The sequence below is a fragment of the Dermacentor albipictus genome, chromosome 5 (genome assembly GCF_038994185.2).
Source record: "Dermacentor albipictus isolate Rhodes 1998 colony chromosome 5, USDA_Dalb.pri_finalv2, whole genome shotgun sequence".
NCBI lineage: Eukaryota > Metazoa > Arthropoda > Arachnida > Ixodida > Ixodidae > Dermacentor > Dermacentor albipictus.
The window spans coordinates 161,034,558-161,050,908 of record NC_091825.1 but is presented as its reverse complement, the minus strand read 5'-3'; the positions used below and the strand labels follow the sequence as shown (position 1 = coordinate 161,050,908).

The following is a 16,351-nucleotide window of genomic DNA, read 5'->3' as shown; positions in this document are numbered from 1 at the left end:
GCCACGCGCTACGCCATCGCCATCCCCAGAGCACTTCCAACAAAGTGCACCACAGATGTCGTCGGTTTTCTTCTACGCAAAGTGATTCTGCAGCATGGTGCTCCACACCAACTGCTCACAGACCGTGGTCGGACATTTCTTTCTTAAGTCTTCGCCGACATCCTGCAGTCCTGCTCCACCAAGCACAAGCTGACTACGTCTTACAATTCGCAGACTAACGGTCTCACTGAGCTTCTGAATCGCACCCTAACAGACATGCTTGCAATGTACGTCTCGTCCAACCACACTGAATGGGACCTTGCCCTACCCTATGTCACTTTTTCGTATAAACCATTGTGTCACAACACTGCCGGTTAATCCCCGTTCTTTCTGCTGTTCGGCCGAGAACCCACATTGCCACTGGACGCATCCCTTCCATCCGCCGCAGCAGAGACCAGCGAGTATGCACTTGACAGCATCACCAGGGCAGTTCAAGCACGTGAAATTGCCCGCGCTCGCCTCCTGACCTCAAGAGAAGGAACAGCACTTGTACGATCGCCAACACAGAGACGCCCACTTTTTGCCTGGATCTCTGGTACTCCTATGGTCTCCGACTCGCCACGTTGGCCTGTCAGAAAAACTCATGTCTCAGTACACAGACCCACATCGAGTGCTGCGAGCCATGACTCCAGTTACCTATGAAATCGCCCAAGTCAGTACCAGTGCCCCATCTGCCCCCAATTCCACTGACGTTGTGCATGTCGCACGCCTCAAGCTATATTACTCTCGTGTTATCATCGATAATTGGACGCCCCGGGACGATGCTTCTGCCGCCGGGGCTAATGATACATGCATATTGTGTGTTTCTTGCGGCCGATGCATGCTGTGGGGATGCGCAACTCTCACGCGTCCCCTGATATGTTGTTTCCCCGCATAGCTCCCATCTCCTGTAATCCCGCTTCGCCACGTGGCCTGTGTGACGCCCGCAGCAGTTGGTCTGGTTGAGGCGCAGTACGAGAGATGGCACGAGTGTTGCGCTCTAACGCCGTCTCATGGCGTGGTTACTTGGGGGCGCAGCGGAGAACACGCTGGGTCTTTTGGTGGTGGGCCAGCGAGCGCCGCGGACGTGCCGTGCATGCGCCGATCCATGCTTCTGTAAGACCATCTCGCGTGGGCGCCTTCGAACGCGCCACCGTTCGCGTGACCATACACGCGAACGACCAGGCGTTGGGATCCAGCATGGGACGAACATATTCACTCGTTATCCGGTCGCGGTGAGTAAGACTTCTAGATTTGTCGCGCGCCTATTGGCATGTTTTGTGGATAGCAACTCGGCTAGCAGGCATTGATCTATGAAAGGTGCAATAAATGCCCTTGTGATTGTTTGCACTACTGTGTTGTCGTTCCTTTGTCCCTAGAGCGGGTGTGCGAACCTCACAACGCGAGCGCCCCAACGAAGAGGACGAACGCTCTCTGGCTCTTGAGCTGCTGGCTGAACTGGCCAGCGCTGCAGTTACCTTTTGTCAATATACTTTGTAGATAGTCTCCAGTCTTAATCCTTCGTTCGCATAACAATATCAATCACCCGTCTCCCTTAAACAATGGAATTGAAATGTTAATTATCTTAGGAACTAGTTGACTTACAGCAAAACTACTTACATATTTGAGATCAGCTCAAAAATGTCAACAAGACCAGATAGTTTCACTAATATCAATGAGAAAAATGGGGAACATTATTTCAATAGCACTAACATTTGTTTTTATTGATTTTCTCTAAATACTAATTTTGCGCACCCATCAAGACATTTATGTGACATATCAGTAGATGCCATAGATAGAACAATAATTCTTTTTGCAGCAGGAAGCTACATGTTGGGCGCACACAATGTAGGAAGCATAACAAAGACAGTTTTCCAGTGTTCTTTTTTTTGTGTTTGTGTGTTTTGCATGACCAATGCATGGCGATGTTCAAAACACTGGAGGTCAGTGCATTATAAAGTAAGAAATTATTCACCCAATGATAAAAGTGCATCCACTGTTGAGGCTTGCGCTTTCTGCAATTGATCCACATGTCATCTGTATATATTTTGTGTGGTGGTTATTTGTCTATTGCAGTAAGAACAAAAGACTGTTTTCCTAATTATGCTATGAAATAATTAACCTACAGAAAAATGCATTCTTAAAATCGGAAGAGACTAAACAAGCATGCTTACATTTATCAAGTTTGGTTCAAAAATAGATAACAATAGCTCTAATCACCATGTCCCCCTTTAATTCACAAATGCAGTCAAATCTCGTTAATTCGAACTTCCAGTTTATTCGAACTGACGTCATGGTCCCATCAAAGTTATGTGTATTCCAATGGGCAAAAACGCCTGGTTATACGAATGCACAAGCATCGGCGACATTTAATTTGAACATACTGCATTCAGCATCACACCGGATCACACAACACTGCTCTCAATACTCTCAGCATCACACCAAATCACACGGTGGCACCTCCGATCAGCATTCCGCTGATCTCGCCATAGAGAAATCCCTGAACAACACGCGCACGGAAAAAAAGAGCATGGCGGAAATTTTACCCTCCCTCAAATGGCAAGGTTGCCATTTCTCCGTTGCGCCGTAATGCCCCAACCACACTATCGGCAAAACGCGCGCTGCAAGAGGGATCAGTCCTGGGCAGATTTTTTGTGGCTCACCGCGACAGCAAGCGAGCCCCAAGCAGAGAAGACCAATAAGAGTGGCATTACGGTGACGTACGCATGGGAAACTGCTATGATGCGGACCCACTTGAACGCTCTATTCATACTCACGTCTGGTTCAGCTGGACCACTTGTTTCGCACTATCGTCTGCTCGCGTCAGCTCTCGCTCACGCTTGTTTTGGTTTGCGTGGTTGGCCTCAATTGCAATTGTTTTTTTACAACGACGCGACTAAACTGAGACGTCCAGAGGGAGAGGTTATTGGAGGCAGTGCACTATATGAGATTCTGCACGACAAGACAGACACACCAAGTACCTCATTATCCTTGTCTTTTGAACGCTGCGACGCCGCAACAGAGGGGAGCACACCAACGTGATTATGATCAGCAGCAGCAACTTCATCATCTTGATAAGACATGACTCATGTTAAGAATGCAGGACGAAGAAAGTAAATGAGGCAACAATCTGTCAGCAGACGAAGGAAAAAACATCGAGCATGCAGAGGGAAGCAGCAGCGGAGGGCCAGTCCTGGCCTTGGCAACTCTGCGGCTTCAGTGGCAGTAGTTGCCGAGGTAATAAGAGCCATCCAGCAAGCTGATGGGAAAGCAGATGCACTTCCCTCATGCCCTTCCTCGCAACTACACTACCCTCGACCTTCCTCTCAACTTCCTCGTAACTCCCTCATCTTAGACAGTCTCCACACGTGCGCCTCCGCGCCTGTGCTAGAACGCCAGCCACGTCGGCCCAGCACCAGCTAAGCCCACTCCTTGAAATTTTGTTTTTGTTGTTGGGAAGCGAGCATTGGTCGGTGTGGGCTGTTTTGTGGCCCTCGCTCGCTGTGTGCTTCTGCGCCGCAATATTTCACGACTCTCACCGTTCGGGCAGCATGCTATGATGCACAAATACTTCAAAAACAAGTCCTTTTAATTCAAACAAATTTTCAGGCCCTTTCAAGTTCGAATTTTTGGGGATTTGACTGTATTTGGCTGCGCACTAGTTCATTAACCCATTGCAGGTTCGCCTGTATTTTTTATATGATGATACCCAACCGGCTGTGATATATACAGTGGAATCCTGGTTATACGTCTCCTGGTTTTGCGACAACCCGGGTTTTCGACGACTTAGCACAGTCCCGGTGAAGTCCCCATAGAAGCAATGCATTAAAAACCCCAGTTATCTGACGCAATTTTACGCCTGACCCGCGTTATACGAAGACCCTCGCGAAGCAAGGGATGGAACGGCGGACAAAAGAAAAGTGCTGCAGGTTTCTTTCCTCGCTCCGCATGCGGAGCGCTTGACACCGCTCGACCGATTCACTCCAGCGCAGCTTTCTTCCCTGCCTCGTCTCATCATTTGTTCCTCTCTCCCCCACCAGCAGCCACCCGCGAACTCGCTGGGCTGAAATAGCGCCTTTCGTTCTCCACAATCACTTTCTCCCTCTCCTCTTGGTGGCATCGCCTCTCGTCGCGTTGGGGAAGTGTTTCTCTTCCCCCCACAAGCAGCTGCCCGCGAAGCCCGCTGTGTTGAAATAGCGCCTTTTCTTCTCCACACTCACTTCCTCCTTCTCTTCTCAGCAGCGTCTCCTCTCCTCGCGTTGTGGAAGTACTTCTCTCCTTCCAGTTTCCCAGCAGCAGATCGCCGACAAAGTAGCGCAGAGAGGCCTAGGTTTATCGCACGTGCACTTCGTCTAAATCCTAGCGACCAGCGTTGAGCGGAGGTTTTGAGTTGTGTGGAGCAATGTGACGCATGATGTCCCAAAAGCGGACAGTTCTGTCGCTCGGCAGTAAGCTGAATATTATCAAGGAAGCGGAAAAGCGGCATGGAGCCACGAAAGCCAGCATTGCCCGGGACCCTAAGGGGGGACACAGATTTTCCATCGCGAAAAATTGCCAAAAAAATGTTTTTTTTTTTAGATCACATTTTCAGTTTTTATAACCCTTTTTCTATCTGATACCCAAATATCATCACTGTAAACGATTTAGAAGTGCCCTAAAAAATTATTTTATCAGCCAAGGTGGCGAAAAAATCTCGCGGAAATCAAGAAAGAACAGCGTTTTTCATGCCACAATATCTCCAGAATGGCGCGACCGAGTGCCGCCATCTTGGTCTCGTTGGAAACTGCATTTCTCTGTCTTCAAATATGCCGCTTCAGCTATCTCCTCCAAACAGAAACAAGCACACAAAAAGCAAATGATTGAAGGTTGTGGTAAAGCCTGCGATTGGCGGCGCCTACCACACAACTCCAGCATGGTTCGCCATTGGTCCGCTGATCGCGTCGTCTGCACGGCTCTTTGCACCTCGCGAGCCTGGAAGTCTCCACTCACCATAATCTCGACGTGCCACAACGGGCACTACGCGGACATCACAGTAGCATGGCCGATCCCTGTGCTTGTGGACGTTTCAGACTCGCGACTAAGCATTCCAAGCATCGGCGAAGCGGACTTCGCGACCAAGATTCACGAGCGGTATCCTCGAACGTGCGGCTAAGCCTTTCACCACTCGGTGTTATGAAATTCGTGACCAAGCACATGGCACGCGCAATCCTCGGACACGCGGCTAAGCATTTCGAACATAGGGAGTCTCCTACTTAGTGACCATGCACATCGCGCGCGGACTTCTCGGACCCTCACCTAAGAATTTTGAGCATCGGCACCTAGGACTACGCGAATAAGCGCATCAAGTGTCGATTCCTTGAGCCCGCGGCTAGGAATTGCGCGCGTTGGCACCTCGAACTGCACGATTAAGCACACCGCGCGTCGGCTCCTTGTATATGCATTTTGCACATCGGTACCTTGGACCCGCAACGAAGCATATTGCGCGTTCACTATATTATCATATTGTCACGATAGCTCATAACAATATCCATTATACCACCCCTTCATAAAGAGAACCTCATCATAAGCTCTGTTCACTAGGCCCTTTAGGCTGGCACAGACACCTGGCTGCAGAAGTGATCAAGGCATTATACAAAAGTACAATTCTGGAAAGCACCTAACAGCTGCATATCTATCACTGGCTCTCTGATCCTAAGTTCTACAGCGATTGTCAAGATGACTTGGGAGGCTGCTGACACTCAGAGCCTTCATTCAGTAACATGGTCAATTCTACAAAAAGAAAAAGAAAAAAGGCCTCACTGATTGTACTGGAGATTGCTATCAATTGGGCAGTCTGCGGATACAGGCTGCTTGAACGTATACTGGAACGATATTCATGCCCACACAGAGTTCTGCACAACACTTGGTTCGAAACCTAGGCACCATGTTATTTGTAGAGAGCAGCAGCAGCAAAGAATGCTCTATAAAAAAATGGCCAGGCTTAGCTTGGTTAAGCCAAGAATGCGTTGCATATTGCGCGAGTTGGGGCCCAGCTTTTCCTCCGGCTGTCGTGACGTCACGTCACGTGGTTGCGCTAAAGGTCAATGGTGGCTGCCCGGCCGCGCCCAGGGGCTGAACTGAGTGACTGCAATATGCAACGCATAAAAATAGAAGCAACTTAATAACAAACATAGCAAACTTAAAAGAGAATAGACCCAGATATGAGACGCGCAGCAATGAACAATGGCTCATACCCTCAATGGTGGCTGCCCGGCCGCGCCCAAGGGCTGAACTGAGTGATTGCAATATGCAATGCACAAAAAAAGGGGGGGGGGGGGGGGAGCACACAAGACCAGAGGCCACATGTACAAGAAGCCCCACATCACAAAACACCCCAAAGACTACAAATTTGGTTCCTTTTAGAGAACTGAACAGGAGGTGAAACTTTGAGAGCCGTTTTCTCAAAACTGTTTTTCTGCCTTTCTGCTCAGTTTATGGAGCCGATTTCATTGTTACCGTTTCACATATTTTGACTCCGCTTTTTTTTTGGGGGGGGGGTCACGTTACTTGGACTACAGTGCAGGTCATGACATTCTCGCTTTCTTATCTTGACCCTTTGTTAGTTTATGATATGGCTCTTCGTCTGCCCTGAAAGTGTGCTTGATACGAAGGTAACATAAAATATGGCACTCCAAAGAATTTGTGTTGTGAAAAATATGCAAGAATGTCACAACTTTCAGCACGCATTTAACTATGCAGTTAATACATAAGAAGCCTTCTATCATGTTTTTTAAGTTCCCCTGGCTCTCCAGAAAGTTAGAGGGGGAAAAATTCTTCTCAATAAAACTGAATAAAATGTTCTCAAGATATCGCTCTGAAACTTTTATGGAAGCCTCAGGGAGACATTCTAAACATTTGGCCAATGTGTTTCCGGGCAAACAACTGTAGTGTTATGTTCCTGCATGCCTCCTCGTAGAACGTAAGCGGTGATGCAATCTTCGGCATTTGTGCACTGCCCCAAAGCTGTCGGCAATCTACACAGACAGTTTAAACGCGGGAAAAGTTTACCTGCTGCTGTAGCACGCGTAGTATAGAACCTTCATCATTGCGCCATCCGCACGCTACTCGTAACCGACGAATTCCGTCAGCTACGTGAGATGGTCGGTTTCTCTATATGTGCGAGGGAAGGGGGAGCGCAGCGTCCTGGTGTGAACAGGCTTTCCAACACATGCAAACTTTACGCTTTTGCACTGCGTTACGGTAGCTGCATGCAGGCTGTTACACAACACACGTGCGAATAGAAAATTTGCGGCGCTGGGCGATGAAACCCGCGTCAAGGGTGGGAGATAAACATGAACCTTCCGTTCAACGTGCCAATTGCTTTTTTTTTTTTTCTTTTAGGAGAAACCAAAGCACGCATTATTGATAAACTCCGGTAGTACTCGTCACGGAAGTGGTTAGACCACAACACTGTTGTTCTTGAACGCTTGAAGTTCCTTCGCTTCACAGCAGCCTCCCACTTCGCTGAAAGCTTATTGTCTTGCAGGAACTAATGGAACATCGGAACATCGTCGCGGCCGCTGGTGTTCGTGCAAGCGTAGGCTGCACAGAACGCCGGCATGATCGGCCTACAAGTTCAATTGATGCTGCGCACGTCAACTACCACTCCTATATACAAGCAAACAAAGGAATGTAGGGTCGAGCGAAGCAGATTGGGACGGCACGCACGCAGAAATAAGCCCGGTCAGGCACGGTCGCGGAGACTGCGAAGGAGCGGAACACCAGTGTTGACGTCACTACGCCGCGGTTTCCGGTCTGCGCTCGCATCGTCAGCAGCAACGCGCGGAGCTCGACGAGGGGCGGAGCTACAGCGCAAATTTAACCAACGATTGCGTCGCTCCTAAGTGAAAAATCCACCCCAAAATTTTGCCTTCATGGTTTATAAGGTTCCCACATCCGTATATGAGCGTCTTATTGAATTCGACAGACTTCAGCTTCCCTTTAAGACAATCCTGGCAAACAAAGCGGTGATACTGCAGAATGCCATCAAGTTCGGGCTCAAGCGGGAAGTGGCAAAAGGACAGCACGAGAAGTTAAAAAATTTATTGTCAAGTGGCTGCATCAGGCACGGAGCTCTGCAATTAACACTGACGGCGCCATTCTAAAAGAAAAGGCAGACCTTGTGGCATTGCGTCTGGGCATCGACGACTTTCAGGCATCAAAGAGGTGGTTAGATTGCTTTAAGAAACGAAAAAGGATTGTGTACAGCTGCTCCAGCGGAGCAAGCACTTCCGTGGACGTTTCGACGGTGAACGAGTGGATGAAGTCACTGCTGGAGATGATTGCTGCATACAAGCCCTGCGATGTTTTCAACACCGATGAGAGCGGTATTTTTTACCATATGCAGCCCGAGCAAACCCTTGCATTTAACCCTTTGAATGTTTTTGCCGTACATGTATGGCGGCGGTTTTCTGTCCCGCAAGGTCTTTGCCGTATGGGTACGGTTTCGACCCTCCGTTTGAAATTACGCGCCATAATGACGGTGCGTGCTCACTGGGAGGTGCTGCCACCCCTTAGGACTTATAAGAAGCGTTTGAAATGTGTTCTACCTTCTTGGGTAGATAAACGGAACTGATTTCCAGCTTCAGAGCGCAGCGTGCAGACTGCAGCAACACCCCTTTTGCGGTTTCGGTTTCGCCGCGCAATCGTAACGGAGGCGCGCAACGTTATTTTTCTTTTTGTCGGCACTCTCTTGCAGAGGCGGTGGAAGTTGATTTCTATCTTGATTGGCGCTGCTCTTAGCTTGTTTATAACCGCCGCTCGCGAGGTATTCTCGCTTTCAGCGGCAACACGCTTTCGCGGTTCGGTTCCTGCGCGTGATCGCAACGGAGCCACGCGAAACGTGACTTTTCTCTTTGTCGTCCCACTATCGCAGGGGCGGCGGAAGTTGATTTCTATCTTGACTGGCGCTGCTCTTAGCTTGTTTATCACCGCCGCTCACGAGGTATTCTCGCTCTCTGCAGCAAGGCGCTTATGCGAGACGGTGCCTTGAGAGGGTGCTTACGAGAGGGTGCCCAAGGCAGCCGCGCGCATGTAGAGATGTCACGTGTGCGCTAACACAACTCGTCGCTACAAGAGCAGAACATACACGCATTTTAGGTGTGCAGACTGCGATAAGGCACTGTGCGGAGATCCGTGTTTCAACGACTACCACACTCTGAAATACTATTGAACATTTTGCAGTTCTGAGTGATGCCGACACCAAAATACTCTTCCTAATTTTTTTTTTACAATTTATTCCCAACTTTATACATGTTGTAAATTCAAGATCCGCAATAAAGTAATTTGACCACCTCGGAAAGTTTTTTTCAAAACAATTCAACCCTCAAAGGGTTAATAATGACAGCTGTCATGGTGGCAAGCGTCGTAAAGAGCATGTGACGGCACTATTCTGTGCTAACGAGGACGGTTCCGAGAGGCTGCCCGTGCTCGTTGTTGGAAAGTTTGCAAAGCCACGGTGCTTTAAGAACTTGAAGACGCTGCCATGCAGCTACAACTTCAACAAAAAGGCATGGATGACGTCTTCGCTCTTCAGCAATTTTCTGCAGCAGCTGGATAACAAAATGGGTGCTAAGGTGAGGAAAATATTGCTCTTTATGAACAACGCACCGTGCCACCCACCCGATACGTCAAGCCTGAGGAACATAAAGGTTGTTGCCGCCCAACTGCACATGCCGGCTGCAGCCTCTGGATGCCAGCATCATTAAGCGCATCAAGGAAGGCTACCGGAAGCAATTCGTGCAGCGTCGACTGGCGGCTATGGAGCACAGCGAGTCGGAAAAAAAAGATCACTATGCTCGATGCCATGCATTTTATTGCCAGTTCGTGGAACACAGTGTCCCGAAGCACAATCGCTAACTCGTTCACGCACTGTGGCTTTAAGCAAGAGACTGCCTCCTCTGCTGGGGACGCAATAACTTCGAGGCTGATGCAGGCTACGCCAACGACGATTTCGAGGATTCAAACCTCACCATGACTTTCCCAGAGAATGTGGAGGCCGATGACAACGTCATGATCTGCGGCAACGTGTCGCTGGATGACGCCATCGAGGAGGCTTTGCCTAGTGCCGACACTGCTGCAACATCAGACGAGGACAACGACAACACCGCGGATGCCGTGCCTGTGCCTACCATGTTCGCCGAGGTGCTACGGCACATCGACGACATTCGGAACTTAATCTGTTCACGCGACGCTGCAGAGGACCTCTTTTTGGATGTTGCCCAACTCGAGAAGCTCTTGGTTCACGGATTAAACAAGGTCCAAAAGAAACTTACCGACTTTTCTTAAAGTTCGCGCTGGCTGGCGGGAATCAGGGCAGTGGGCAGTGCAGTGCCGTAAAGGTTCGTTTGAATAAAGCATGATTGGTACCTGTACTGCAGCATTATTTTTATCGCATTTACTTTTTTGGTAATTTGGGTTTCAAAACCCTGCAGAGTATGTTAGTAATTTACATTGAAGTGAAGGAATCGGGGCAGTGGGCAGTGCAGTGCCGTAAAGGTTCGTTTGAATAAAGCATGATTGGTACCTGTACTGCAGCATTATTTTTATCACATTTACTTTTTTGGTACTTTGGGTTTCAAAACCCTTCAGAGTATGTTAGTAATTTACATTGAAGTTTCTCATAAATTCATCACGCAAAATGAGTAGTATTTTTATAAGCATAACTTATGTTCAGATTTTACAACGCCCACATTTTACAACGCTTTTTCGCAGTCCCGAGAAAGTCGTATAATCGGGGTTCCACAGTACGCATAAACCACTGAGAAATAGCATAAATCAAGTTTCATCAAAATCAAGCCAATATTTATTTTTAAAAAGTGGGACACATATGTCCCGTTGACCCATGAGTTTTCAAAAGTGGGAAAACATTGTCCCATGGACTCATGCAGGCACCATCTTGCAATCAATTTGCAGTTCTTTTTGGCATGAAACGGCCCGAAACAAGTGGCGTAGAGGGGCACTTCAGAAGTTGCATGGAGGAACTTTGTGTGCACCTCATTGCCAGCAGTAGAGCACCCCCTGCACCTCCTGGGATCCTTGATAGGGTTATGGTCTGCTCCTGTGAACCTCACCTCACCGCATACACCAACCGTATTTTGGACATTTTTTTGTCCTTTCTTTTGCTGTCGAGAGGGTCGAGTACTGCTGCTGTCCCTGAATGTCTGCACATTTTTATGCAATATTTCCATGCATCCTCTCCCACAAATAATCTTAGCAAGAAATGTCGCTATTTTGCAGACAACTGTGCTTTGATAAGTTAATCGCTCAAGTTATACCACACAAATTCATAAAAACATACGGTGTTTGGGAACTAAAATTGGCCCTCAAAAAAAACCACAAAAGGGTTAAGTGGACCAGCATATTCAACGGCAGGTTCTTTTTAACTGAACATGAGGAAAATTCAGAAGCTTTCCTAAAGAACAGAACAAATTTCATCTGAATTTTGGCACTGCCACCACCCATCAAAAGCGCGTTAAAACAATTTCTTTTTAGCTTAGCATGTCTCAGGTTAGATTTGCAACACCATCTTGTGGCACTGGTTGCGACAGGCGATGGCGGAGAACAAGTTTTCTGCAGAAAAAAAAAAGCAGCATGTCTGTGTCGCGCTGTCCGACAAAAAATTCAGACAAACTCTGGGTCCAGCCATCCCTATGTAGTAAAGCCCCTAAATGATCTAAAAGTCACGACATCTCCTCTCTCCTCCTCCTGTTCCGGCACTCCTTCTCTCGGCTCCTCCTGAGCGCTGACAGCAGTGGCACCTAGGCCGGGTATAGCTAGCAGACGCTCCCACCGCTCACCCCCTTTGGTGCGCAGTGCACTGCGCCTGAAGGATTTGATTGTTGCAATTATGACAGGAGAGGTTCATAAATGAGTTACTCCAATAACTGAGGGATCCACGTTGCACTGCTTTATCGAAGCTCTTTCCACTGTGATCACTTCGATTGCAATGTCAGCGGTGGAGAGGGTGTACGCAAGTGAGCTAATGGAGTGTTTTTCTCGAACGGCACCTTTTGATCAGCTTCATTTGAATTTGAACACTGCCAAGAAAAATTAGTAACGATAGTAATGCATTAGTAATAGTAATAGCAACGCCTAGTAATAGTAACGCATTAGTAATGATAGGTGTAACGTTAAGGGATAAGAAAAGAGCAGATTGGGTGAGGGAACAAACTTGAGTTAATGACATCTTAGTTGAAATCAAGAAAAAGAAATGGACATGGGCAGGACATGTAATGAGGAGGGAAGATGACCGATGGTCATTAAGGGTTACGGACTGGATTCGAAGGGACGGGAAGCATAGCAGGGGGTGGCAGAAGGTTAGGTGGGCGGATGAGATTAAGAAGTTTGCAGGGACGACACGGCCACAATTTGTACATGACCGGGGTACTTGGAGAAGTATGGGAGAGGCCTTTGCCCTGCAGTGGGCATAACCAGGATGATGATGATGATGATGATGATGAGAAATTGGAACAACATGCGCTTTCTGTGTGGATATTTACCTTGTACAGTAAAAGCACATTAATTCGAACCGCAAGGGGAAGCCGCTTCAGTTCGAATTAACGAAAGTTCGAACTAACGAAAGTGAAGGAGGGCAACAGTACACTGCGATTTGGAAGCAGTAGGGTATGTCAGAAATTTGGCGTGTCAGAAAATGATGGCGTGTGCCCGCAGCATACGCCATCTTCAAGTCGAAGCTCTGGGTCCGACTGTGCCACACCACCGATGTCCACCGAAACGAACGTTAGCCGAGGCTTAACACCATCACAATGAATCGCGACGGCCGATACCTCCTACGCTGAAAACAGAGGTGCACAACCGATGAAGACTGCCGAGACAAAGACGCTGAACATGTGAAGGTGGCGAAAGCCCCGATTCGTTGGTTCTTGATTGCAAGCGCAGCTGCGACGTACTTGATTCGCTTGTGTTCTGGAGCTTCTTGCAGTGCCATCTCCGCACAACATTAGCAGCTGTACAAGATTTGCAAAGCCTCCGAGATTCGCAACGGCCAAGAAATCTCGGAGGTTACGTAGAACGGGGAGGCAGCAGCCACCGCTGCCTTCTGGCTGACCCCGCGTCGGTTAGATTTTTTTCCGATTTTGCCTTCTCTCGCCGTTCTCTCCGTTTCGGAGGCAATACAGCCTTGTGTGTAGGCAGTAGGCACGTTTCTCTGGACGTGTGCCAGGCGAGCGTAGTTCTAATTATCCGTGAGGGAACCTTCTGGCGTTCGAATTAACGGACTTTTTTATACATAGACTTCTGTGGAGCTTGGCCGGACCAAATCGTACAGTTCGAATTATCCATAAATTCGAATTATTGAAGTTCGAATTAACGAGCTTTCACTGTACTTTTTTAAAACACAGACATGTGGTCTAGGCTTTATATGAACTGATGGTGGTGTACTACTTCCATAATATATTCTGTCAATGGCACGTTAGCTTGTATTACAGAAAGGCTTAGTAATGCATCTGGCCTTAATTTCTTGATGCTGTAATTTCGAAGGATTTGGCTTTCAACTTAGTCTTTGCTGAAGAATGAACTGAGATTTGGTATGGCATAACTTTTTGAGAAATGATACAAGGCACGGAAGAAAATATACGCCATGACATTTCTCAAATAATTTCGAAAAAAGGAACTGTTGATATGTCAGCCCGCCATGTGCGTGGCCATAACAATTTTATCAGCGTCGAACATTGAAAATGGTCTGCATGATTGTGCGCCCCTTCGTTAGAGATTTCCTTTACACAAACTACCCGCGTTAAAAATGTTTTAACCAGCTTAGATTTGCACGACACCTTTGAACTCAATATAATATCGGCTGTGTTTAGCAGATCTCTGCATTCTGATTTATTATGTATGCAGATATGGCATACTCAAAATATAGCTGCAAGATAGTGCTAAGCACAGTAACTGCAAACTTTGGTAAGAACCCCGCAAATAAAGATATGTCCACTAATGCGCACTACATAAAAGCTAGACCTGCACCGCTAGTAGCATGAACAGCAGGGGGTCAAACGATGGGAACTGCCGTTTTAGTAATAAGTTCGTCAGCGGAGTCCAATTCAAAAAATATATATATATATATGTCTAGCAATGCGCGTCACTTCAGTATGCAATATGTGTCACTGAACGGCAGGTCGAACTAACATATGATGCACAACTTTCGTGTCTGAGCCCAGCAATGGTTTCAACTACAACGAAATGAGTACACCAAGCAATGTAATCATAATAATCATAATGAAGCATGCCAAACCAGAAGCCTAAATGGCGAGGCTCAGAAAACATGAAGCAAGCCTTTCGTAGCAAGGAGTGAACGTTTCCAACTACAACCATGCCGAACATTATTTAGTGCAAAGAAAGGCTGCAGACGCTCGTGCTCCTCACCAAATCGTTTGAAAAAATATGAGCGACTTCTGATGAATGGCCCCTTTCCTCACAAAGGTGCAGCTACCGCGCATTTCCAAAGTTTGCCTGGCCGATCCTGTGCAGCCAAGTACCGTATTTACTCGCATAATGATCGCACTCGCATAACGATCGCACCCACGAGTTTTGTCGTCAAAATTCTATTTTTATTTCCCGTGTAATGATTGCACCCCGAACTTGCTGCAGCGATATGTCATGTGCCAAGTCTAGCTTATACTGATCGCGCTTTACCATCTGTCGAATGCTATGCAAACGACTCTTAGAGACAAGCCAAGCGGTCTGCGCGCACCAAACATTAAGTAGATGCCTCATTTCATTACTTTCATCACTTGACAAAAAGAGGTACAACCAAACATGCCTTTATTGTGGGTAGGCTTTATAATGGTTGTAATCAACAAAAACAAAAAAGGCGCCTTTCGATTCTTTTCATCTGCACTTGTGGGCACACAACAAATTGTGTGCGGCAATGACAGTAGCCACGTTTACACTGATACGTTAAAAGTCTACCCTATGCATATGCCGCTGCTTGTAACACAGCTAAGATATTCGCCCACCCTTAGTGGAAACGTGCCATATTAGGATAGTAGTGAAGGCAGATGCCGCTGTTTCAGCAGCACGCTGGCCATGCGTTTCTGTCACTGGCAGCTAAGCGTGCCCATCTGTTTCTGTCCCCTCAAAGTGGACATGGCTATGTTATTGCCGCAAACTTGCCGATATTAACGATATTATTCATCACTGATACGGAAGAAACTGTTTGAATGTACTTTATCTACTCAGGACAAGAAAAAAACGTGTTCGACTGGCTCCGCCGGCCGCCATCTTTGTTTTGGTGTCTAGCATCCGCATCCCGCAGCAAATGCGGCACGAAATAAATTTTTTTTTTTCGCTTGAAATTTAACCCACGTAATGATCCCACCCCTGAATTCGCGTCAATTTTTCTGACAAAAAAGTGTGGTCATTATGCGAGTAAATACGGTATTTCGGCGAGCCGCGTTGCTTCTTCCCGATGGAATAATGATGTGTTTTCTCCTAGCCTCCTCAGTTGTTGCACCCATAAGCACAACATAGGCTAGGCAACGCCACAATACGTAAACGGTGCCAGTGCTAGCGAAACGCTTCCCGCCAAAACTCCGCTACCAGAAACCAACCGAAGCGTGATGTCGATACCCAGGAATGGCGGCAGCTCCTGCTACGGACAAAAAAAGTGTGCGCTAGCATGTGACCACGGCGCTTCGCCCAATGGAAAGGTCGACGGACTCTCCAGAGGCATGGCAGGCAAGAAAGAAAGCGGCAAAGTTCAGAGGAAGTCGTTACTTTTTTTATTTAGGATCTTTACGACGTAGTATTCTGATGTATTTTCACATTCCACAGAGAACTTACAGATGATTGAGTGAGGACAAGTGCTGGAATGGGGGGGGGGGGGGGGGGGATACCTAGGAAAAGGCATGGAGGAAAATATTGCAAATGTCCCTCACTCATCCAGATGTTCACCTGTCTACTGTGCGCGGTCAAAGCGTATTCATGGCCATTGAAATGTGTGTCCTGCTGCAGGCTACCCATTTTTCTTTTTACTAAGAATTTAGCAATAGAGAGAGAACATGCCTTTCTGTTCAGTATGTTGCCCGAGTAGATGAGGCCTTTTTCTTTTTCCCGCCGCTCAAACTCATCTTTAGAGATGACCAGCTCATGCACATCCTTGGAACCCTGTGGCTTGGTAATCATCTGAAAAATGAGAGTTGATAGAGCATGATTGCTAGCAGCATGAAAATCACTGTTGCAAAGATAATTTGCCAGCTAACAGTACAGAAACATTCTCCATCCCCAAATCAAAAACAGGTTTCTTCACTACAAAGCTGCTATTACTTACATTCGG

General features: G+C 47.4%; 1 protein-coding gene across 1 annotated transcript in view; it reads right to left on the bottom strand.

The window, feature by feature from the left end:
• The window catches only part of LOC135916357 (structural maintenance of chromosomes flexible hinge domain-containing protein 1-like), a 373,767-nt gene that overhangs the window by 305,281 nt on the left and 52,135 nt on the right, over positions 1-16,351 (bottom strand). Inside the window, exon 9 of the mRNA XM_065449720.2 lies at positions 16,081-16,200. Coding sequence (XP_065305792.1) covers positions 16,081-16,200 — 120 coding nt within the window. The remainder of the gene's footprint in view (positions 1-16,080; positions 16,201-16,351) is intronic.